The sequence below is a fragment of the Eubalaena glacialis genome, chromosome 3, assembly GCF_028564815.1.
Source record: "Eubalaena glacialis isolate mEubGla1 chromosome 3, mEubGla1.1.hap2.+ XY, whole genome shotgun sequence".
Classification (NCBI taxonomy): domain Eukaryota; kingdom Metazoa; phylum Chordata; class Mammalia; order Artiodactyla; family Balaenidae; genus Eubalaena; species Eubalaena glacialis.
Window position 1 is genome coordinate 90,570,674 of NC_083718.1, and position 24,059 is coordinate 90,594,732.

The 24,059-nt window shown below is 37.5% G+C and overlaps 2 protein-coding genes across 5 annotated transcripts in view; one reads left to right on the forward strand and one right to left on the reverse strand.

The window, feature by feature from the left end:
• SPAG17 (sperm associated antigen 17) overlaps window positions 1–15,047 on the forward strand; it is a 225,414-nt gene extending 210,367 nt beyond the window's left edge. The window contains exons 45-48 of the mRNA XM_061186106.1: window positions 7,070–7,254; window positions 9,233–9,293; window positions 12,048–12,192; window positions 14,908–15,047. Coding sequence (XP_061042089.1) covers window positions 7,070–7,254; window positions 9,233–9,293; window positions 12,048–12,192; window positions 14,908–15,047 — 531 coding nt within the window. The remainder of the gene's footprint in view (window positions 1–7,069; window positions 7,255–9,232; window positions 9,294–12,047; window positions 12,193–14,907) is intronic.
• Window positions 15,048–22,183: 7,136 nt separating this feature from the next.
• WDR3 (WD repeat domain 3) overlaps window positions 22,184–24,059 on the reverse strand; it is a 36,782-nt gene continuing 34,906 nt past the window's right edge. For all 4 annotated transcript variants that reach the window (XM_061183619.1, XM_061183621.1, XM_061183618.1 and 1 more), the window contains 2 exons: window positions 22,752–22,845; window positions 22,184–22,454 (listed from right to left, as the gene is read on the reverse strand). In XM_061183619.1, the coding sequence (XP_061039602.1) occupies window positions 22,299–22,454; window positions 22,752–22,845 (250 nt within the window). In that variant the 3' untranslated portion in view covers window positions 22,184–22,298. The remainder of the gene's footprint in view (window positions 22,455–22,751; window positions 22,846–24,059) is intronic.

The window sequence follows — 24,059 nt, forward strand, 5'->3', positions numbered from 1 at the left end:
AAGTGACATGTGATAGAAGTGCTTCTCAAACTTTAATGTGCATGTGAGTTATTTGGGGACTTTGTTAAAATATAGATTCCGACTTATTGGCTCTGGTGTGGGGCCCGAGATTCTGCAGTTTTAACAGGCTCCCAGGTAAGGTCAGGAAATAACAGCATAAGGCAATGGTTCTCAAAGCATGATTACCTGACTGGCAGCATTGGCAACACCTGAGAACTTGTTATAAATGCAAATTCATGGGCCCCATCCCAGATGTACTGATGGAGACACTCTGGGGTTGGAGTCAGCAATTTGTGTCTTAAGGAGTCCTCAGTAGACTGTGCTCCTCTCCAGAGCAGGTTTTCTTTGTCTTTGTAGACACTTCCCCTCCCCACCTACCTACTCTCTACTCCACCCCATCCCAGACTTACTAACGGAGAAACTCTAGGAGTGGAGTCAGCAGTTGGTGTCTTAACCAGTCCTCCAGGTGATTCTGATGGGAGCTAAAGTTTGATCATCACTGGCACAGAAGAAAGAGTACAAACTTTAGAATCAGGCAAACTTGAGTTTGAGACTTTGCCACTTAACACTTGAGCAAGTTATCTGTCTTTCAATTCTCTGAACTTGAGCTTCTTTGTCCTTAAAACAAAGCCTAAAATACTTCCTTACAGTGCTGTGGTAAGAATTACATAGATCATAAATGTTCATTTCCTCTCCCAACCAAGCAGTTATTTTTTTCTGGTGATGGAGCCTTTTCTTAAAATTGAAATATAGTTGACATACAATATTATGTTAGTTTCAGGTGTACATAGAGATTTGACATTTGCATACATTATGAAATGATCACCACCATAAGTCTAGTAACCATCTGTCCCATACAAAGTTAGTACAGTATTATTGACTATATTCCTTATATTACATCCCTGTGCCTTATTTATTCTATAACTGGATGTTTGTACCTCTTAATCCCCTTCACCTATTTCGTCCCCCCCTAATCCCCTCCCTTCTGGCAACCACCCATTTGTCCTCTGTATCTATGAGTCTGTTTTCATTTTGTTTTGATTGTTTTGTTTTTTAGACTCCACATATAAATGAGATCATACAGTATTGCCTTTTTATAAAATTATTTCACTTAGTATAATTCCCTCTAGATCCATCCATGTTGTTGCAAATGACAAGATTTCTTTTTTTATGGCTGAATAATATTCTGTATACACATACACACACACACACACACACACACACACACACATATATCTCACATCCTCTTTATCCGTTCATCTATCGATGGACATTTAGACATATAGGTTGCTTCCATACATCAGCTATTGTAAACAATTCTGCAATGAATATTGGTGTGGATATATTCTTTCTGATTAGTATTTTTGTTTTCTTCAGGTAAATACCCAGAAATGAAATTGCTGGATCATATGGTAGTTTCTGTTAATTTTTTGAGGACCTTTCATACTGTTTTCCATAATGGCTACAACAATTTACAATCCCATCAACAGTGCCTGAGGGTTCCCTTTTCTCCACATCCTCGCCAACACTTGTTATTTGTTGTCTTTTCAATGATAGCCATTCTGACAGGTGTGAGGCAGTATCTCACTGTGGTTTTGATTGGCATTTACCTGCTGATTAGTTACTGCTGAGCATCTTTTCATGTGTCTGTTGGCCATCTGTATGTCTTCTTTGAAAAAAGTCTATTGAGGTCCTGTGGCCAGTTTTTAATTGTGTTGTTTGGCTTTTTGATGTTGAGTTGTTTGAGTTTTTTGTATGTTTTTATGCTAAGCATCTGTTCATGTTGTCTGTTGGCCATCTTTATGTCTTTGATAAAAATCTTACTCAGGTCCTCTGACCATTTTTTAATTGGGTTGTTTGGTTTTTTGATGTTAAGCTGTTTGAGTTTTTTGTATATTTTGGTTATTAACCCCTTATCAGATATATTGTTTGCAAATATCTTTTCCCATTCAGTAGTCTGCCTTTTCATTTTATTGATAGTTTCCTTCATGGTGCAAAAAGTTTTTTAGTTTGATGTAGTCTCATTTGTTTATTTTTGCTTTTGTTTCCCTTGTGTGAGGAAACAGATCCAAAAAAAGTTACTAAGATTGATGGCAAAGAGCGTACTGCTTATGTTTTATTCTAGTTTTATGGTTTTGGGTCTTACATTTAAGTATTGAATACATTTTGAGTATTTTTGTATATGGTGTGAGAAAGTAGTCCAGTTTGATTATTTTGCGTGGAGCTGTCCTGTTTTCCCAACACCATTTATTGAAAAGGCTATCTTTTCCCCATTGTAATTCTTGCCTCCTTAGTCATAGATTGACTAACCATAAAAGCATGGGTTTATTTCTGAGCTCTCTATTCTGTTCCATTGATCTATGTGTCTCCTTTTATGCCAGTACCATACTGTTTTGATTACCATAGCTCTGTAGTGTAGTTTGAAATCAGACAGCATGATACCTCCAGCTCTGTTCTTTCTCAAGATTGCTTTTGTGTTTCCATACAAATTTTAGAATTAAATCATCTAGTTATATTTGATCTGGTTCTGTGAAAATTGCCTTTGGTATTTTGATTGGGATTGCATCAAATCTGTAGATTGCCTTGGATAGTATGGTCATTTTAACAATATTCTTTCAATCCATGAGTACAGTATATCTTTCCATTTATTTGTGTCATCTTCAATTTCTTTCATCAGTGCCTTATAGTTTTCAGAGTACAAGTCTTTTACCTCTTTGTTTACATTTATTCCTAGGTATTTTATTCTTTTTGATGCAATTGTAAATGGGATTGTTTACTTAATTTCTCTTTCTGATAATTATTAGTGTATAAAAATGCAACAGATACAGATATCTGTATATTAATTTTGTAACATTCAACTTCACTGAATTAAGTTATCAGTCCTAATAGTGCGTGATTTTTTCTAGATTCTACCAGTAACATTTTATTATACTTGCTTTATCACATATCTATCCTTATATCTATCCATTAATCCATCTTGTTTTGGGTGCACTTCAAAGTAAGTTGCAGAGATTACTACATTTATCCCTAAATATTCTAACATACATATCACTAAGTAGAGTTCAATATTTGTTTATATTTTTCCTTTGATATATAATATACATACATACAATAAAATGCACAAATTTTAAGCATGTATTTGCTGAGTTTTGATAAATGCATATACTCATGTAACTCAAATTCTTATTAAGATATGGATCATTACCAAGTTCTAATAGTTTTTTGGTAACATCTTTAGGATTCTTTATATATAGTATCATGTCATCTGCAAATAGTGACAGTTTAACTGCTTCCATTCCAATTTGGAGTCCTTTTATTTTGTTTTCTTGTCTGATTGCTGTGGTCAAAACTTCCAGTACTATGTTGAACCAAAGTGGCAAGAGTGGGCATCCTTTTCTTGTTCATGATCTTAGAGGAAATGCTTTCAGCTTTTTATCATTGAGTATGATGTTAACTGTGGGCTTGTTATATATGGCCTTTATTATGTTGAGGCATGTTGCCTCTATACTCACTCTGTTAAGAGTTTTTATCATAAACGTAGATGTTGAATTTTGCCAAAAGCTTTTTTGCATCTTTTGAGATGATCATATAATTTGATATACCACTTGATCATGATGTTTGAGTGTTTTAATGTATTTCTGAATATGGTTTCCTAATACTTTATTGAAGATTTTTGTATCTATGTTTATCAGTGATATTGATATATAATTTTCTTTTTGTGGTATCTTTGTCTGGTTCTGGCATCAGATTTATGCCAGCCTCATAGAATGAGTTCAGAAGCATTCCTTCCTCTTCAATTTTTTGGAATAGTTTGAGAATGATAGGTGCTACCTCTTCTTTAAATGTGTGGTAGAATTCACCTGTGAAGCCATCTGATCCTGGACTTTTGTTGGGATTTTTAAAATTACTGATTAAGTTTCATTACTGGTAATCAATCTGTTCATATTTTTTATTTCTTCTTAATTCAGTCTTAGGAGATTATGTTTCTAGAAATTTATCCATTTCTTCTAGGTTGTCCATTTTATTGGCATATAATTGTTTGTAGTAATCTCTCATGGTCGTTTTTATTTCTGTGGTGTTGGTTGTAACTTCTCTTTCATTTCTGAATTTATTTATTTGGGCGCTCTCTCTCTCTTTTCTTGATGAGTCTGGCTAAAGGCTTGTTTTGTTTATCTTTTCAAAGAACTAGCTCTTAGTTTCATTGGTCTCTGTATTGGTTTTTTGGTCTATATTTCACTTATTTCCATTCTCATCATTATTATTTCTTTTCTTCTCCTAACTTTGGGTTTTGTTTATTCTTCTCTTTCTAGTTCCTTTAGATGTAAGGTTAGGTTGTTTATTTGAGATTTTTCTTATTTCCTGAGTTAAGCTTGTATCGCTATAAACTTCCCTCTTAGAACGGCTTTTGCTGTGTCCCATAGGTTTGGATCGTTGTGTGGTTGTTATCTGTCTTTAGGTATTTTTCCCTGTTTGATTTCTGCAGTGATCCATTGGTTGTTTAGTAGCATGTTGTTTAGCCTCTACATGTTTGTGTTTTCTGCAGTTTTTTCCTGGTAGTTGATTTCTAATCTCATAGTGTTGTGGTTGGAAAACATGCTTGATATGATTTCAGTCTTCTCAATTTCATTAAGACTTGTTTTGTGGCCTATTATCTGATCTATCCTGGAGAATGTTCCATGTACACTTTAAAAGAATGTGTATTCTGCTGTTCAGGGATGAAATGTTCTGTATGTATCTATTAAGTCCATCCACTATAACTTGTCATATAGGCCAGTGTTTCCTTATTGATTTTCTGTCTGGATGATCTGTCTGTTGATGTAAGTGGGGTATTAAAGTTGCCTACTATTATTATATATTATTATGTAACTGTGAATTTCTCCCTTTATGTCTGTTAATATTTGTTTATGTATTTAGGTGCTCCTATGTTGTGTTCATATGTATTTACAATTGTTATATCTTCTTGTTGGATTGATCCCTTCATCATTATATAATGTCCTTCTGTGTCTCTTGTTACAGTCTTTGTTTTAATATCTACTTATTCTGATATAAGTATTGCTACCTAGGCTTTCTTTTTGTTTTCAGTTACATGGAATGCCTTTTCCCATCCCTTCACTTTCAGTCTGTGTGTGTCTTTAGATATGAAGTGAGTCTCTTGTAAGCAACATATATATGGGTCTTGATTTTTATCCATTAAGCCACTCTCTGTCTTTTGATTGGAGCATTTAGACCATTTGCATTAAAGTAATTATTGATAGGTATGTGCTTATAGACCTTTAGTTAATTGTTTTCATGTTGTTTTTGTAGTTCTTTTTTGTTCCTTCTCCTTTTAGACTCTTCCCTTGTGATTTGATTACTATCTTTAGTGTTATGTTTGGATTCCTTTCTCTTTTTTGTGTGTGTATCTATTACAGGTTTTTGGTTTGTGGCTATCATGAGGTTCATATATAACAACATATAATCATATATATGATTATTTTAAGTTGATAATCTCCTAAGTTTGAATAAATTCTAACAACTCTTCATCTTCCCCCCACACACATTTATTGTTTTTGATGTCATATTTTACATCTTTTTGTTTTGAGTGTCCCTTAACTACTCATTGTGGATATATATAATTTTATGCATTTGTCCTTTGACCTTCTGTCCTGCTGGCTTTATAAGTGGTTGATCTACTACCTTTACTGTAGTAGTTTGCCTTTACCAGTGAAATTTTTCCTTGCATAATTTTTGTATGTCTAGTTGTGGCCTTTTCTTTTCTGCTAGAGAAGTCCCTTTAGCATTTCTTGTGAAGCCAGTTTAGTGGCGCTGAACTCTCTTAGCTTTTGTTTGTCTGTAAAACTGTTTATCTCTCTTTCAAACATGAATGGTAACCTTAACAGGTAGAATATTCTTGGTTGTATGTTTTTCCCTTTCATCACTTTGAATATATCATGCCACTCCCTTCTAGTCTGCACAATTTCTGCTGAAAAGTCAGCTGAGGGTCTTATGGTATTCCCTTGTACATAACTAGTTGCTATTCTCTTGCTTCTTTAAGATTCTCTCTTTATCTTTAATTTTTGCCATTTTAATTGCCATTTTAATTTCATTTAATGTGTCATGGTGTGGACCTTTTTGAGTTAATCCTGTTTGGGACTCTCTGTGCTTCCTGGACCTGAATGTCTGTTTTCTTTCCCAGTTTAGGGAAGTTTTCAGCTATTATTTCTTCAAGTAAGTTCTCTGCCCCTTTCTCTCTCCATCTGGGTCCCCTATTTGCAAATGTTAGTATGCTTGATATTGTCCCAGAGGTCTCTTAAACTGTCTTCATTTTTTTAAATTGTTTTTTCTTTTTTCTGTTCAGTTTAGGTGATTTTTTACTACTGTCTGATCCATTCCTCTGATCCATTGCTGATCGATTCCTCTGTACATCTAATCTACTGTTGATTCCTTCTAGTGCAGTTTTTATTTCACTTATTGTATTCTTCAGCTCTGTTTGGTTTTTCATTTTTCTAACTTTTTATTGAAATTTTCACCATATTCATTCATTCTTCTCCTGAGTTTAGTGAGCATCTTTATGATCATTATCTTGACTCTTTATTGGCCAGATTGCTTACCTCCACTTTGTTTAGTTCTTTTTCTGAGGTTATGTGTTGTTCCTTTGTTTGGAACATATTCTTCTGTCTCCTCATTTTTCCCAATTCTCTGTGTTTATTTCTGATGATGGTTACATTGCCCAATCTTGGAGAAGTAGCCTCATGTAGGAGATGTCCCATGGGCCCAGCAGCATGCTCCCCTCTGGTCACCAGAGCTGTGTAGTCAAGGGGTGCCCTTATGTGGGCTGCAGGTGCCTTTCTTTTGTGGTAGGGCCTACTACTGTGGGCATGCTGGGGGCAAAGCTGGCTTTGGCTTGGTTGGCTGCAAGGCCTTGCCTTGTGCAGTGGCTGTAGGCTGGCTGGAGGGCAGGGTAAGCTTCTTGCATGCTTTGCTGCATGGTCTAGTCGGGGGATGTGTGGGGTCAGAGTCTTTTTATTATCTTGGGAATGCAAAATAGAACCATTTTATTATGCTTTATTCCTTTTTTTCTCAATGCAAGGTGCAAGATTCTGTTGGAGGAAGAGTGAAAACATCCTCTGTTGCATCTGCTGCCATTAACAATGTAAATTCATCCCCCTTTGGATTCCATCTTCTCCCGCCCTCAGTGACGTTTGGAGTGCTCGAAGAAGGACACACCTATGCAACCACTGTAAAGCTCAAGAATGTTGGAGTGGACTTCTGCAGGTGAGGCCAAGGCTCCAAGTGTATGCTCAGATCACCTTCCCCTACTCTGTGACTTTTCTTTGGTTGCCTACATCAGTGAATGTTTATTGAACTGAATTGTAATTACACCTGAACTCTTGAATCTTAACATCATTCATTCAATCATTTACTCACTAATTCATCCATTCATTCATTATTCAACAAATTAGCACTTACCAAGCCTCAGCTATAGAGTAGGTATTTCTTTGCCTTTCCATTAATTTTTATCCATACTTTGGTTAGAAGCACCTCAAGGCCTGATCTGTACTAGCAAAAAATGAAAGGGAAGTTGTACAAGTGTTACAATAACTAATACACAAAACAATAACTAATGCACAAAACTTGAAAGTCTATTTCTCAAATCTACCACCAACTATAATACCAGCTAACATTGGTTGGCACTTTGTGATCTAAACATGATTTTAATTACATTAATTCTGCATAATTGAGGCAAAAAGGAAAAAAAATTAACCCTTAATCATCAGGGTCATTTTGACTCTGATGATGTGACTTGGAATTATAAACAAGTACCTTAACTCACAGCCTGTACTCCAAATAGAAAATATACTGTATCTGGCATTAAGTGACAAGAAAGTCACCTTAGCCCTTCATTTTCAGATCAAAACCAATAGAATTTTAGAGTGTGTAGAACCTTAGAGACTATTATATAAAGGAGCAAACTGAGTAACTTGTTTTAAGGTCTTGTAGGTTACAGCAAGGGTAGATCTCAGATCTCCTGAGTACCAGCTCATTGGAGCACCTTGCTTTATCAACACAGCTGTGGTCACTGCTTCTTGTGGGAGATCAGTCCTTCCCACTGGGTCAGTATACCATGTATCTATGCCAAGACAACTCCCAATCACAAAATCTCCTCTATACTATTTTGAATTAAGCTGCAGGATTATGTCGAGTTTTTTCCGCCATAAAAATGGGATACATGTTTATTTCAAGTGCGGAGTTATTCTCAGGGTCAGTAGCAAGTTTGAGAATGTTTGTGATTCTAAATTCAGGATTGGAAGTCAGATGGAGCAAAGCTACAGGAGCATCTGATTGAAAAGATCACCGTCCCATTTTAATTGAGGTGAATTCTCAACTTCAGGAATCACATTTACTTCCTCACAAACAACCTGATGAGGGACCCAAGCCGCCAGATCAGACATTATTGGTTTTTTAGGTTGTTGCCACAAAGTGGGTGGGGAGAAATGGAGAGTCAACCTCAAACGAATTAAAACCACCCATGCAGACCCTGTGTGTCCAGTACAGAATTTTAGTTTTATAGATTTCAATCCTCAGCTTGTTCAACTCAGCCACCACAGGGCAGACAGCAAAGTGGCTGGTAGAGGGAGTGGGGTAGATGGAGGTAGGCTTCCCTTGGCATTTTAATTTACTCCAGGTCTTTAACCTTCAGGCAGAACCCACAAACCACAGGAAGGGGAAGAGATCAATAGGCACCACGTGTGAGCACCAGGCTTTTCAAGTTCACCAACATTTTCTGAGCCTTTTCTGTTTCTCTTCTCCCCAAACTTGCAAACCCCATACCACGGCAGAGAAAGACTGTCTCCCACGCTCCGCTGCTTTCCAAAGGAGCCTTTATTCTTCAGCTTAATGACCTGGCCGTCAGTATGTGTGTTCACGCTGGCGGCTACGCTGCGGTGCACGCGCCAGCCAAACCTTCGCCACCTTCTGCCCAGACCCGAGCTGCTCGTCAGCATCCGATAACAAAGGGTTGAAACTCAGGTTGGAGTCAGTTTGACGCCGATGAAAACTGTTGGAAAGGCAGTTGTGAAACAGGCCCCAGATTCTTTTTCCAACTGGATATTAGGTTGTTTTTCTACTGGTCTGGACCCCTTGCTCCTGTGTAGGGAATATTAACACCTTCCTGATTTTATTACTTCCCAGTTCATTCGTGCTCATGTTTTTCATTGTGGCATCAATTTATTCCCATCTTTTTTCCTGGTAGGTTTAGGGTGAAGCAGCCCCCACCCAGCACAGGACTGAAAGTGACTTACAAACCTGGGCCTGTAAGTCCTATGTGCTATCTGTTGTGTGTGTCCATGTGTGTCCATACAGATATGTATATGTTTCCAGTCAAGTGATTTTTAAGTCGTTCTACCTGTTTCAGTTTAAACCATGTTTAAGTCTACTTTTTCTAGTATCATAAACAAAAGATTGCTGGTATTGGTTCGACATCTGGCTTGATGTCACTTACTTCATGTAACAACCATGAGCAGATCTGTGTGTAAACAGAGTTAAACTTCCAGCTGTGGAACCATTTCTGAAGTTCACTTCACTTGTCCCAATACTGCAGTTCTATACAATTATCTGAAAATACCTTTTAAAACATTAAATACGATTTAACATGCACTTGGTAAACTGATTACCTAAAGATATCCTGTGACAAATCCTTCTGCAAAGTGAAAACTCACTTGAAAAACAAATATTTCATTGTTTACATTTTATGTAAATCTGGTTTGTCCTCTTGGTATTTGTCAGAGAATATTATTTAATAACATATTAAGAAATAGTAGTATATTTAAAGTCACCGTCTGTCTCATTTCTCCAAAAATCTCTGAAAATACAAATTTTAAAATGTCAACCTGTTCTGATTTTATTTGATACATTCTCCCAAATAGGGTGTTTAGTATAAAATGTGTATACTGCCACTTACTTCAAATTAGAATTTCAGAAGTGTAGTATGTTATAAACAAAAGGTTGTCTCAAAAGATAATAAAATCACACTTTCAACCTTAACTTTTATTTCTTGGTCAGTATATCGTCTTGCTGCTTTAACACGCCTTTCATTTCAGTCGACAAGCTTTGAGTTCCTCCCATATGCCAGTGATAGTGCCAGGGTACAGGGGATGTTAGTTAAAGATGAGTGAGACACATAAGGAGCTTACAGAGCAGAACACATGGTGGGCACTCGAGAGGTGTGTGATTGAGTGACAGATGATGTGAGGAAGTCTGGTAGGTACATGAACCATTCGTCACAGATGGGGACTGGGAACTCATGGGAGTTCCCAGAGGTTCCCAAAGGCTCATGGGAACTCTGAGCAAGGGCGTCCAGTCCCATAACCAGCACACAGTGCTCACTGAATCCCAAGATCTTAAAGCAGCCACAGTTGTTATACGTTGACACAGAAGCATCGGTTGGCTATAGTGCAAAGAAAGTTGGCTTCTTGTCCTGACTATGCTACCAAGCAGCTCAGTGATGTTTTTGGTTAATTAATCCTCTGCACCTTGCTTTCCTCGTCTATAAAAGGAGGAGCTTAGACTGATCATTTCTTAGCCCTCTTCCAACTCCAGTATCTTATGATCTATATAAAATTGTAGTACTCAGGCTGCAATTTCCAAACAGAAATACATTTTGGGATTAGATCCACTAATTCATGAGTACCTCTCCGAAACAATTCATCGTTGTACTGTGTCAAAATTTCAGAATCTTCACAACATAAAGCAAAAACACAGTTAAAGCAAGCTTTTCTCCCACTGTTCTGGGAAGTTAGTTAGCAAATCTTTTTCATTTAAAGTAAGGATTAGCCAAAAGCTAAACGACTGCTGGATGAACCTTTATACGTACTAAAAACCCAGCTTGTATTCTTTGAAGCTCACTCTATACTGTTTATTTATTTATTTATTTTTCTTTTTGATAGTAGGTTTTGGCTCTGGCAAAGAATGTAACCTCTAGACTTCTCCATAACTAAATCTCACCACTGTTCAGCTTGGTTCGTTGCCAACACTGAATGAATGTACTCCAAGCCTGGGTAAACCTGTGTGATAACAGTCCCCCAGCTGCCCTTGTGCAGAATGTCGTCATTCCCCAGCCCTGCTCTGGTTGTTGGGCTTGGAGGGCTAAGGGCCCAGGTCTCAAAACAGAGCTGTTGGATACTCTCCAGTGTGCAGATAGATGCTCACAAGCACACTGTTGAAAAAACTGAAACATTCTTCAATTCTATTATTTATAAAACTCTATTGAAGAAAAAAAATTCCATTCGTACCTAACTGCTTTCCATGTGGTAGTTTCTTCTGATTTATTTTTTCCAGATAACTGTTCTCAAGTCTGCTTTTTAACCCACCTCCTAGAGAGGCAGCTTAGAAACATAAACAGTTCTTTCTTTCCTGGCTAGTGTTCTTTTCAAGGAGCAAGGCAAGAAGCCTATTCCTTGCTGTGTTTCTTCTTCTTTATATATCAGGTTTCTTTTTTGGTACAAGCCTCTTCCATGTAGCTTTCAAATCCAAGCAGTTTGGCATTTAAACTAATTCTGTCTCCCTCTACTGGCTTTGCCATGTTGCAGGTCCTACATTAGGAATACTATAAACCAAGGGGCAGGGCAGGGGAATTGTGGGATTCACCCAGTCTCTTAGATTAAATTTAAGATGAAACATATTTATCTTAGATTAAATTTATCTTTATCTACAAGGATGACAATAAATAGAAACTTGCTACTGATATTCAAGAAATAGCACAGTTACAGACATCATGAAAGTTTGCCCTCCAGCATCCTGGCATTTAGTTTCCTTATGCTTTTTCCTAAATAGCACCTGATGTTCTCCTTCAGCAATTTTTCCTGGGTCCCGCTTACTCAATGGAATTCAACCTAAACTAATCCATGAAGTAATTCTTCTAAATGCTAGAACAGCAATCATTCATTTGTGCCAAATTTATAGATGAGGAAACAAGATTAGAGAGTTTGAGTAACTTGCCCAAAGTCACGTTAAAAATCAAGATTTGAACTCATACATGTCTGATTCTAAAGCTACATTGTGTCTTATAGGTGGCGGCTGGTTTGCAGGCAGAACTGAAAGTGGAGTTATTTGCCATGGCTGTTGGAGAGGATGGTGCCAAGGGATCAGCACACATCTTTCACAATATAGAGATTATGACTGAGCATGATGTCCTGTTCTTACCTGTGGAAGCAAATATCCTTTAAAGTTCAATTTGAGTAGTCATATATAGTGCAAAAATTACATTTGAGCAAGGAGAATACAAAAGTCAAAATGCTATTTTCTAATCCCCTCACATCTGCACTCTGTAGCTTCATTTATTCTATTTTTAAAACCATAGAGTTAAATTTCTTAGGACAAAGACTTGTATCTTCATTCATCTTTGAAAGCATCTAGCAAAGTGCTAACATAGTACATGTGACTGTAAGTTGGATAAATCTCAATATTATTGGCCATCTATGGGGTATCAGACAATCAGAATTTTTTAAAAAAGCAAGTCTTTGTCATAAAAATAAAAAACAACTTGTAATCTTGTTGGGGGATAGGAGATACCTTATTATAGAAGTTGAATGGATATACACTGAATTACAATACATTCCTTCATACTGGTGTCTCTTGCAGATAGAATATACAGATATCGAGAACCTATTATATGCAAGGTACTGTATGAAATATTTTATCAAATATAAAAATGAAAATTGGACTCTATCCTAAAAGACTTACATAGTCTGGTAGCAGAAATAAAGTTTTCACACTTGATTCCTATATTGTACTCCAACAGCATGAATCATATACTACTTTGTGTTACAGTTATATCTATTTGATATTTGAGCTGGGTCTTATAGAATGCAAAAACTTTTGATGAAAGGAGACTTAAAATAGGAAGAATGAACAAAAGTGTAGCAATAGGAAATCTCCAGGTGTTCAGGAGGGGAAGCAGGGAGTTCAATTTGTTGAGAGATTAGAGTATTAGTAATATAGTGGGAAAGTTGGTTGGAATCAAGTTATGGGAGATTTTGAATCCTTGGCTTGACTTTATTATATAAGCAACAGTGAATCACTGAAATTCTGATCCAATGGGTGATATAATCAGCATATCTTTATAAAAATGAATCCAGTGTTATTGTACAGGATATGCTGAAGGAGAAGAGCTACTGGATATGCAAAGAACCATTGGAAGGCTACATCAACAGGCCAAGTGTAAGGATAAGAACTATAGTGTGGCAGCTATAGTTGGGAAAGAGGGACGTGGATGAAAGACATTTGCCAGGGAGTACTGTAAAATCTAAGGTGGGACCCATTTAGAAAAGGACGTAAGAGGACATAAGAGTTCACCTGCAAGGTTTGGGGCTCAGGTAATGAAACATGGAGATTCAGGAGTGGATCTCAATTGAGGAGTCAGAGCTGGAGATATAATAATTTTAAGTGTCAGCTACAGAGGTGATTATAGAAGGTATGGGGAAGGAGAAGAAATTTGGAGTCTGTTTAGGGAGCAGGAGAAAAAAAGAGGCGCCAGTGGAGACAACAAGCAATTAGCAAAACATGAAATATCTCAAAGAATTTCAAGGAAACTTTGGACACAGTTGAAAGATGCTATAGAGATATCAAGGAGGCTTCGGATTTAAATAGGACCACTAGATTTGGTTGGGACAAAAACCAAACTGCAGAATGTGAAGAATGGCTGGGTGTTAAGAAAGCAGAAATATTGAGTATGGATACATTTTCACTTTATTATTAAAGGGAAGAGCAAGAGTGTATGGTACCTGAGAGAGTACCTCACGGAGGCAACAGAGAAAAGGAGAGATTTTCAGTTTAGTGTGTTTGTGGGCTGGAAAGAGTAGAGCAGAAGAGAAACATTAGAAATATGAATGAGAGGACTGAACCAGCAGTATCCAAAAGACGGCAAGAGAATAATCAAGAACAGAGCTGAAGTGTTAGTCTTGGCAAGGGAGAGAACAAAGATGGCTAAGGATCCAGACATTCTGAGGTGAAAGAAATTTAGGGGAACTTGTGTCAGATGACCTTGATTTCAATAGAAATGGAGTTGGATTCATTTGTTCATTCTTTCAAAGATCATAAGTTTTTCTAATGTGCTGGGCATTGGGGATACAGCAATGAACAAGAGACACAAATTTCTGCCTTTATGTAAACTTAACATTCCAGTGGGAGGACAGACGATAGACAAAAGAAGTGAAACATGGACTACAATGGTGATAAGTACAAGGGAGAAAATGTAAAGTAGGAAAGGAAGTATAGGGAGTGTTAAGGATTGCAGTTTATAGCAGGGTGGTCACGAAAGACCTCACTGGGAACAATTTTCCCCACTCTGGGAATTAAATCAAGTCCTCTTACATCCTCTTCACACAAGTTATTAGATGCTGATCCAGACTAACTGAATCCCTGTGGCTGATCACAGCAATTAAATAATTTTGCATTTAATTTGCATGCATTTGCATGTTAATAAAATTTCTATTTCCTTGCTTATAGAGACCATCTGTCAGGCACAGAGAGATGGGGGAAAGAGTTTTATTAAATCCTTACTCTACTTCCAATGACAACAATGATAGTTCATAGTCCATTTCCCAAGGCCTGTCCCCCTGCCCCTCCCCACCAAAAAACCATGAAATCTGGATGTTGATGTGGTCTGGGACCTGGTTATGGTGATTGATGGCACCTATAGAAAGGCCAGTCACCCTTAGCAGAAAACATACTCTAGGGGGAACAGAAGAAATTACAGGAGATCAATAGTATTCCTTCATCCCCTAAACCTGGTGTGTAGAATTTGCATTAGACAGAGAATACCTAAAATTGAGCTAAATGTGCTAGATATTCTAATTCTAAAATGTTATCTGAGTTTGCATATACAAATCATTTGTTCATGAAAATAATAGTCCTTAATGGGTATTTTACCAGTTTTAACAAGCAGCAATTATGATAAGAGACCAAAAGATTTTCCCCAGGGAAAAGAAAATCCTATGGTCCAGAAGATTTCTACAGTTTCTTCCTCTGCACTTGGAGTCTTCATGTCCCGTAAAGTTTCTCCACATTAGGTGTCAGGTAAGTAACAAATTTGTAATTTGATCGTCATCCATTCAAACTTGAGGCCTTAGACCTTGCATTTGTTCCTATCTTCATACAGCCAGCAACCAATGAGCCACTTAGTCTGGTGGAATGAAAATATTTGTTTTTAATAATTATAAAAACTACCCCTTCATAGTCATAAACTATCTCATCCTCATACTATCTACAAGATAGATACTTTTCCCACTTTATAAATAAGGAAACTGAGGCTCAGGGAATCTTGAAGAAGTAAAAATCTAACCTACTTCAATGTGATTCTGAAGTTCACTCTTTCAAGTGCTATTTTTGATGTTGATCGGACTCTCCAAAAAGCAAGGGTACAAACACAAACAGCAGGATGCCCTTTTGGACTTGAGAATTTACAGTTAGGCCAGTGGTTCTTAAATTTTTTGGACTCAAGACTCCTCATGTATTCTTAAAAATTATTGAGGATCCCAAAAACCTTCTGTTTATGTGGGTCATATTTATCAATATTTACCAAATTAGAATTAAAACTGGGAAAAACTTATAATTTATTAAAAAATAAACCCAGTATATTACCATAAATAAATTGTTAATGAAAAATAACTTTTCCAAACAAAAATTAATAAGAAGGGGAGTATTACATTTTTGCAAATCTTTTCAATGTCTGGCTTAATAGGACATAGCTGGATTCTCACATCTGCTCTGTATTCAATCTGTCACCATATCACACATCACATAGTCTCTGGAAAACTCCACTGTACGCTCATGAGAGAAAAAGGCAAATAGCATCTTGCATTAGTTTCCTAGGGCTGCTGTAATAAATCTGTATTTGTGTCTCGAGGCTGCCATAACAAAGTACCACAGACCAGGTGGCTTAAAACAATAGATATTTATTCTCTTGCTGTTTGGGGGGCCAGACATTTGAAATCAAGGTGTCAGCAGGGTTGGTTCCTTCTGGAGGCTCTGAGGGAGAATTTGTTCTATGCCTCTTTCCTAACTTCTGGTGGTTGCCAGCAGTCCTTGGTGTTCCTTAGCTTATAACTCACTCTGATCTCTGCCTTTGTCCCCAATGGCATTCTTCCCTGTGTATTTCTATATGTCTCTCCTTATAAGAACAATAGTCATTGGTTTTAGGGGCTACTCTAATCTTGAATGACCTCATCTTAACTTGACTGCATCTGTAAAGACCCTATTTACAAATAAGATCACATTCATAAGTCCTGGTAGACATGAGTTTTGTGGGGATAAACTCAGTACAGTCCACCCTCTGGTTCCCCAAAATTCATACCCATCTCACATGCAAAATGCACTCACTCCATCCCAATATTCCCCAAAGTCTTCACCTATCATGGTGTCCTCTCCATCTATGGACTTGTGAAACTAGAAACAAGTTGTCAGCTTGCAAAATAGCATAAGAAGACATTCCCATTCTAAAAGGAGAAAATGGAAAGAATAAAGGAGTCACCGATTTAAGTGTTTGCAGTGCAGAGGGGCGGATTTCTTAAGGTTTCAAAGCCTGAGCATAATTATGTGTCTTGATCTGCCCTCTGGGCCAGAGGCTTCATCAGCACCCCCCTCTAGACCCACAGATGCCTTGTGGGCCCCACCCTCTCAATTGTTAGCCTGGGACACAGTCTTATCCTCTGGGAAGCCCATTTCCTGCTTATAGAAGCCCAGAAGTCTGGCATCCTTCCTTCATTTCTTGACTCTGTCCCCCAGGCCAAGCAGGCAGTGTTTCTGCTGATAGAACATTCTCAAAAGCCATCAGTCTTCATGGATGTCAAGGAGATCCACGCCATTAGACGTGAGGGTTCTCCACAGGTCCTTCCTGGATAGTCTCACCTCTGTTCCTAGCTTCTGCTGAGATGGTTGATTATACTCATGGTCACAAACCTAATTTCTCCACTAGGTTTTCCAGCTGCACCCTTGATGAACTCTCCAGAGCATGTCTTAGCATTTCCTGCAATATGGACAGGCTGTGAATTTTCCAAATCATCATGTTCAGGTTCCTTTTTGCTGACCATTTCCTTCCTCAGTTTATCTCTTTCCTCTTGTATTTTACTATAAGCAGCAAGAAACCAGGACACATCTTCCAGTTTTGCTTGGAAACGTCAGCTGGAAATCTAATTTCATTGTTTATAAGTTCTACTTTTTACCCAAAAGCAGAACATAATTCAGCCAAGTTTTCTGCCACTTCATAACAAGGATCACTTTTCCTCCACTGTCCAATAACATGTTCTTCATTTCCATCTGAGGTCTTAGCAAAAGCACCTTTAATGTTCATATTTATACCAACATTCTGTTCATGATGTAGGAATTCTCTAAGACGCTTGAAGTGTTCTTTACTTTCCCCCTCACTTCCTTCTGAACCCTCACCAAAAGTGCTTTTACTGTTCATTATTTCTACCAACAGTCTCCTCAAGGTAATCTAGAGTTTCTTCTATCATGTAGCTCAAAATTCTTCCCGCTTTCACCCATTACTTGATTCCAAAGCCACTTCCATATTTTTAGGTATTTGCTATAGCAGTACCTCACTTCCTGATACCAAAATTTGTTATCAGTTTCCTGAGGCTGCCATAACAAATGACCACACTGGGTGGCTTAAAACAATGCATATTTATTCTCTTGCAGTTTAGGAGGTCTGAAACCAAGGTATTAGAGAGTTAGTTCCTTCTGGAAGCACTGAGGGAATGTGTTCCATGCCTCTCTCCTAGTTTCTGGTGGTAGACAGAATCCTTGGTGTTCCTAGGGTTGTAGCTGCTGTCACTCCAATCCCAATCTCTGCCTCTGCTGTCATGTGGCCTCCCTCCCTGTGTGTCCTCACATGGCATTCTTTTTTTTTTTTTTAATTTTAATTTTACTGGAGTATAGTTGATGTACAATGTTGTTAGTTTCAGGTGTACAGAAAAGTGATTAAGATACATATACATATATTATTCTTTTTTAGATTCTTTTCTCATATAGGTCATCACACAACATTGAGTTCCCTGTGCTATACAGCAGGTCCTTGTTGGCCATCTACCTTATATATAGTAGTGTATGTATGTTTATCCCAAGCTCCTGATTTATCCCTCCCCGCCACATTTCCCCTTTGGAAACCATAAGTTTGTTTTGATATCTGTAAGTCTGTTTCTGTTTTGTAAATAAGTTCATTTGTATCATTTTTAAATTAATTCCACATATGAGTGATATCGTATATTTGTCTTTCTGTCTGACTTACTTCATTTAGGATGATAATCTCTCGGTTCCTCCATGTTGCTGCAAATGGCATTATTTCATTCTTTTTTACGGCTGAGTAATATTCCATTGTATGTATGTACCACATCTTCTTTATCCATTCATCTGTCAATGGACTTTTAGGTTGCTTCCATGTCTTGGCTATTGTAAATAGTGCTGCAATGAACATTGGGGTGCATGTATCTTTTTGAATTATGGTTTTCTCCAGATATATGCCCGGGAGTGGGATTACTGGGTCATATGGTAGTTCTATTTTTAGTTTTTTAAGGAACCTCCATACTGTTCTCCATAGTGGTGGTACCAACAGTGTAGGAGGGTTCCCTTTTCTCCACATCCTCTCCAGCATTTATTGTGTGTAGACTTTTTGATGATGGACATTCTGACTGATGTGAGGTAGTACCTCATTGTAGTTTTGATTTGCATTGCCCTGATAATTAGTGATGTTGAGCATCTTTTCATGTGCCTCGTGTTTTTTTTTAATGTAGAGCTGCATGAGCTGTTGTATAGTTGACAGATTAATCCCTTGTTGGTTGCTTCGTTTGAAGATATTTTCTCCCATTCTGGGGGCTGTCTCTTCATTTTGTTTATGGTTTCCTTTGATGTGCAAAAGCTTTACGTTTAATTAGGTCCCATTTGTTTATTTTTGTTTTTATTTTCCTTATTCTATTAGGTGGATCCAAAAAGATATTGCTGAGATTTATGTCAAAGGGTGTTCTCTATCTTCCCCTAAGAGTTTTATAGTGTCCGGCCTTACATTTAGGTCTTTGATCCATTTTGAGTTTATTTTTGGGTATGGCGTTTGTTAGAGAATGTTCTAATTTCATTCTTTTACATGTAGCTGTCCATCACATGGCATTCTTATAAAAGCAAATCATTGGATTTAATCTTATCTAGAATGACCTAATCTTAACTAATTATATTTGTAAAGATCCAAATTCCAAATAAGGTCACATTCATAGGCTCTGGGTGGACATGAATTCCTGGAGGACATTATTAAATTTATTGTTTTGAAATATTTTTGACCTTGCGGACTCCTCGGAAGAGTCTTCAGACCCCTAGGGGTCTTGGAATATACTTTGGGAACCACTGATTAAGATGTGATTTATCTCGGTTCTAGTCTATGCCTTTCAGAAGTTATCTTAAACTAAATAGTGGTGAAGTTTGAAACTCTAGCTGGACAATTCTGAAAACTACAGAAGAGCTTTCAAATATTCGTAATGTCTGTTGGCACCAATCTATCAAAAGTAATGACATGCTTCAAAATTGTGACTCATTGCTAAAGAAGTTCAGAACTCAATCAAGAATTGAGAGAAGTTAACTGAAACCTGAGTGCAAATATAGGATTCCTGTTACCCAAATCACATGAAAGAATTGGAAGAGGTATGATCTTTGAGTCCCCTATTGATATAGGAAATAGTTTTTAAAAAGGACTAAACATATCCTTATATGCTTCAGAAAGAATGACTTGGGTTAATTTAGTCCCTATATCTCCTCTGTAGCCTCAAAATCTTGACCAGTAAGTAGGACTATTTCCTTAGCCTGTCTACGATGGTGACTGTAACATGAGTATGAATTACTGATCCAGTAACCTTAGCCAACTAGAGATTAAACTGTCCCATAGCTGAATAAATATCTTTTCAACCCTGGGAAGGTTTGGAAATAAGTAAAGAATGAATAAGCACTCAAAAAAAAAAAAAAAAGTAATGACATGAATGTACCTAATAGAAGAAATGTCTTAAGTGATGTTGTCTTTATGCCTCTTTGTTCATATTATCAGAGTTAATGAGATTAAAAGATGCCCAATGTACTTACTCATATTAGACATCTATTGTAAAGATTCTCTGTAATATCTGACAGATAACGTTTTAGTCCATTTCTTTCCAATCTTATCTATGTATATATTGGAATCATTCTATAGGTTTATACCTTGTATGTCTCACACAGTAGAAGTAACATATTCTGTGTTTATTCTGAGCCAGTGGTAAGTACTTTATAATAACTTCAGTGTAGGTAGCATCATGCCATTTTGTAGATGAGTAATCTGAAACATAACCAGGTTAGGTAATTTGCTCTACAGAAGCTGTATTAGTTATCTATTGCTATGTAACAAATTACCCCAAAACTCAGTAAGCTTAAAGCAACAGACATTATGATCTCATAGCCTGTGTGGATCAGGAATCCAGGCATAGAGCTGTTGGGTACTCTGGCTTAACTAGGGGTGAACCTGCTTTCAGCTCACTCAAGCAGTCGTTGGCAGGATGCAGCTTCTTACAGGCTGTTAGACTGAGGACCTCAGTCCCTCACTGGCTGTTGTCTGGAGATTGCCCTCAGGGCATCTCACAACATGGCAGCTTGTGTTTACCAGAGCGATCAAGAAGACCTGAGAGAGCATGAGCAAGGCAGAATTCAGGGTTTTATAACCTAACCTTGGAAGAGATATCCTATTACATTTGTTGTATTCTATTCTTTAGAAGCAGGTCACTAGGTCCAGCCTACGCTTGGGTGGGTAGGGATTATACAAGGGCAGCTAGCACTCGGCCCTACCAAGGATCGGGCCAGTGACTACGGTACACATCAGAGCTACTTGCATCTCACAACCTCAGAAATAAAGAGACAGGACTTAGAATATAAGGTGATGTTATCCTTAAGAGCCTTAGTCCTATCTCAAAACTAAGGCTCTTAGATTATGAGGAAAGGGGATGGATTGTAGATACTGTTTGTAGGCCAGGTGGCTTCCTCCTAAGCTCCTGTCTGGTCTGGCCTGGAAAGGCTGCACTGACGGATAGGTGAGTGGAACCCTAGATGCCAGTGACAGACACCACTGTCTGTCTCCTTGGTCACTGTCCTAGATGCTCTGCCAGACTTCTTTGGGATGAGATATGACTTATGATACTTGTCACAGAGAAACACTTTAATTAATACAATTACTACACTAAGCACCTAACTTCTAGCCAGGGAATCTCAAATTATTAAGCATATACTTCGTATTAGGAGTATACCATCTAAGCTTATTTGAAATAAATATATATAGACATATGGAGATTTATTTATTTCTATTTTAAGTTAAGCTTAGATGGTATACTCCTAATAAACCATTCATGAGCCTCCTCTTTATGGCATTACAGGCTTCCATAGGTAACAATGCATCATTTGCAAGAGATTATTCATTAAATGGTTTCAGTACAAAGGATTGTATGTAGCCAATGGCTGGCTAAACCAATAAATTCTGACTTAATGACTAGAAATTAGCTTGGCTTAGAATTTTTTTTTAAACTCACCTGTTAACCTCAAACCTTTAGGTAAGGAGTTTCAAATACTTTGACCAAAAGCTATATAGCTCAGTTACTTACTGTACATTTCACTTTATCTGAGGTAAGTTCCCCTTCTCTTTGATTAGTGCACAGCAAGGCATCTCTGCTTGACTACTCTTTAATTAGAAACTACTTAGAGAAGTATAAGCAGCAATTAATTAGGAGCTTTTTATACACAGATAAAACCACCTGCAAGAGGTTAAGTTTAAAGAGGCTGTTCTAGATAACTTTTATGGTCCCTTTCAGCTCTGTAAGTCCAAGACTCTGCATTTATGGGCAGAGGGCAATCAGTTACATACCTGATTGTCTCAGTAGGCAGTAAAACCTAATACAGAGAGGCAACAAATTACCCAACAAATCTTCTGACATAAAAGAAATAAGGAAAACTTCTGAAATGTTAATTCCAACTCTAGTGAAACAAATACTTAATTTTAAAAAAGTTCTTTGCTTCCTGCTAGAAGGGAACAACTCCTGCAGGGCTTGCCATTCAGAGCACAGGTTTTAAACTAGTCTGTGTTTCAGGCCAAGAAATGGAGCCCATACTGCTATGTTGGAATTCCCTCAGGCAAAGTTAGGAAACACATCCTAGGATCTTTCTTTTGCAACATGATAACCTCTTATTTATTTCAAAGATTACACCAACTCTACTGCTGCTTAGTTTGGAAGTCCTTTTCAAGAAAAAGTTGAAAAAGGCACCACATTTCAGTTCTAAGTCAATGTTAAAATCAGCTTCTCCCTCTTTTTCTTTTTCCTCTTCTTTTCTTCCAAGTGGCTGGTAGCATCAGCAAAAAACATAACTTCACTTTTTGCCTCACATTCCCTCTTGAGATAATCAAGACCTGCCAGGTTGAAGCCGATAACATCCTGAGAAAGAATACAAGAGAGATGAAATAAACTTCCTCTCAATTCAGTTCAGTATCGCAGCATATGAGAGTCAGGGGAACCAAAGCTTCATGTGTTACTCATCCTTCCCTAAGGTTTTTCCTGGTTTGTTTGTTTGTTTTCCTTATGTCTACTAGCTCCAACGAAAACCTCATCTTAAATACACATGCATGTCAGGTCAATATCACCAAAGACAGGGCACAGCACACTATGCTACTTGTAAGTAACATACACACTAGAATTTTCCCCTCCTTGTTCTGTCTCTACAAAGATACTTACCCGGACTTGGCTGACTTTTGAAATAGTTGTTTCCTTTAGTTTTTCAATCACTGGCACAAGCATTTGGTTGCTAGTGATCTGGCCAAAGTGAATCCTAACAAAAATAAAACCAGGCATGTCACAAAGAAGGATAGTGGTTCTAGCTCCACCTATCCCTTCTAGAACTAGCAAACAGACAAAATGTCCAAAAAAAAAAAAAATCATTTCGCCAATCATGGAAATACAGAAATGCTTCTAGGAAAAAAAACTAAAGAAGTTTCTTCCTACTATTCAGTTCTATCCAATAACAATTTTTAAAATACTATCCTAACATTCAACTCATTTGCAAAGCTGACTCTTTGCAATCTACCAGGTGGCCACAGATTTTGACAATGGTATTCTATGGAAAGATCAGAGGAAAATGAGCCTTCTAAGAATTGCTAACTCAAAGATTTATTAATATTTCAGCCATAAAAAGAGAGATGATCAAACTCTGACCTACAGTACCAAGATGCCCTTGATGATTCATGCTCCTTTAACCTCCACATTCACCCTCACCCTCAGTTGTGACCTGCCATATCTACCTGGTAGAGGTAGCACCCATCTACCACCCCAATATGCTAGAAATAGTCACTGTGTTTCTCTTAGAATCAGTAACCCCGATTCAATAGCACATATGCCATAGCAATAAAAAATAAACTGTAAATATGACAACAGAATAATATAAACATATCATTGTTCTTCATTTGCTACTATCCTGAAAGAAATAAAGGAATGAAGGGTTAATGATCATGAAAAAAGGCCAATTCACCAAATACACCTGTTTTCTTCTTCTTAACTATCTGGTATTGGCTGAGCAGTTTCTGTTTTCCTAATAGCATTTTAAGGAATGTTCAAATTTGCCTCTATTCCTGTCCTCTGATATAACAGCCTGAGACTGGGGGACAGAGTGGGAGATAAGAATATATTACGCCTTTGTAAATATATTTTCCCTCTGTTACATATTAAAGAGAATTCTCCCTACTTAAGAATATAATCTAATGAACATTTTCTTTATGTTTCTTAGTTCCCTCCAAATATGCCCCTATTCTTCCATTTGTACTTGTAGAGACCTGAGAAATAAACTGACTACTCCTTAAAATGCTGTTATGAAAACAAAACCATTTAGTTTAAACTCAATAGTCAAAAAGAAACACTGAGGCAGACTGGCCATTCAGAGATGGGCTTTCGGCAAACTGACTAGAACCGGAGCTGCTACCTTAGACTGTAACCTGGAGACCTCCGCCTGCCTGAGCATCCTTAGCAACATAGAACCTCATGCTACTTAAA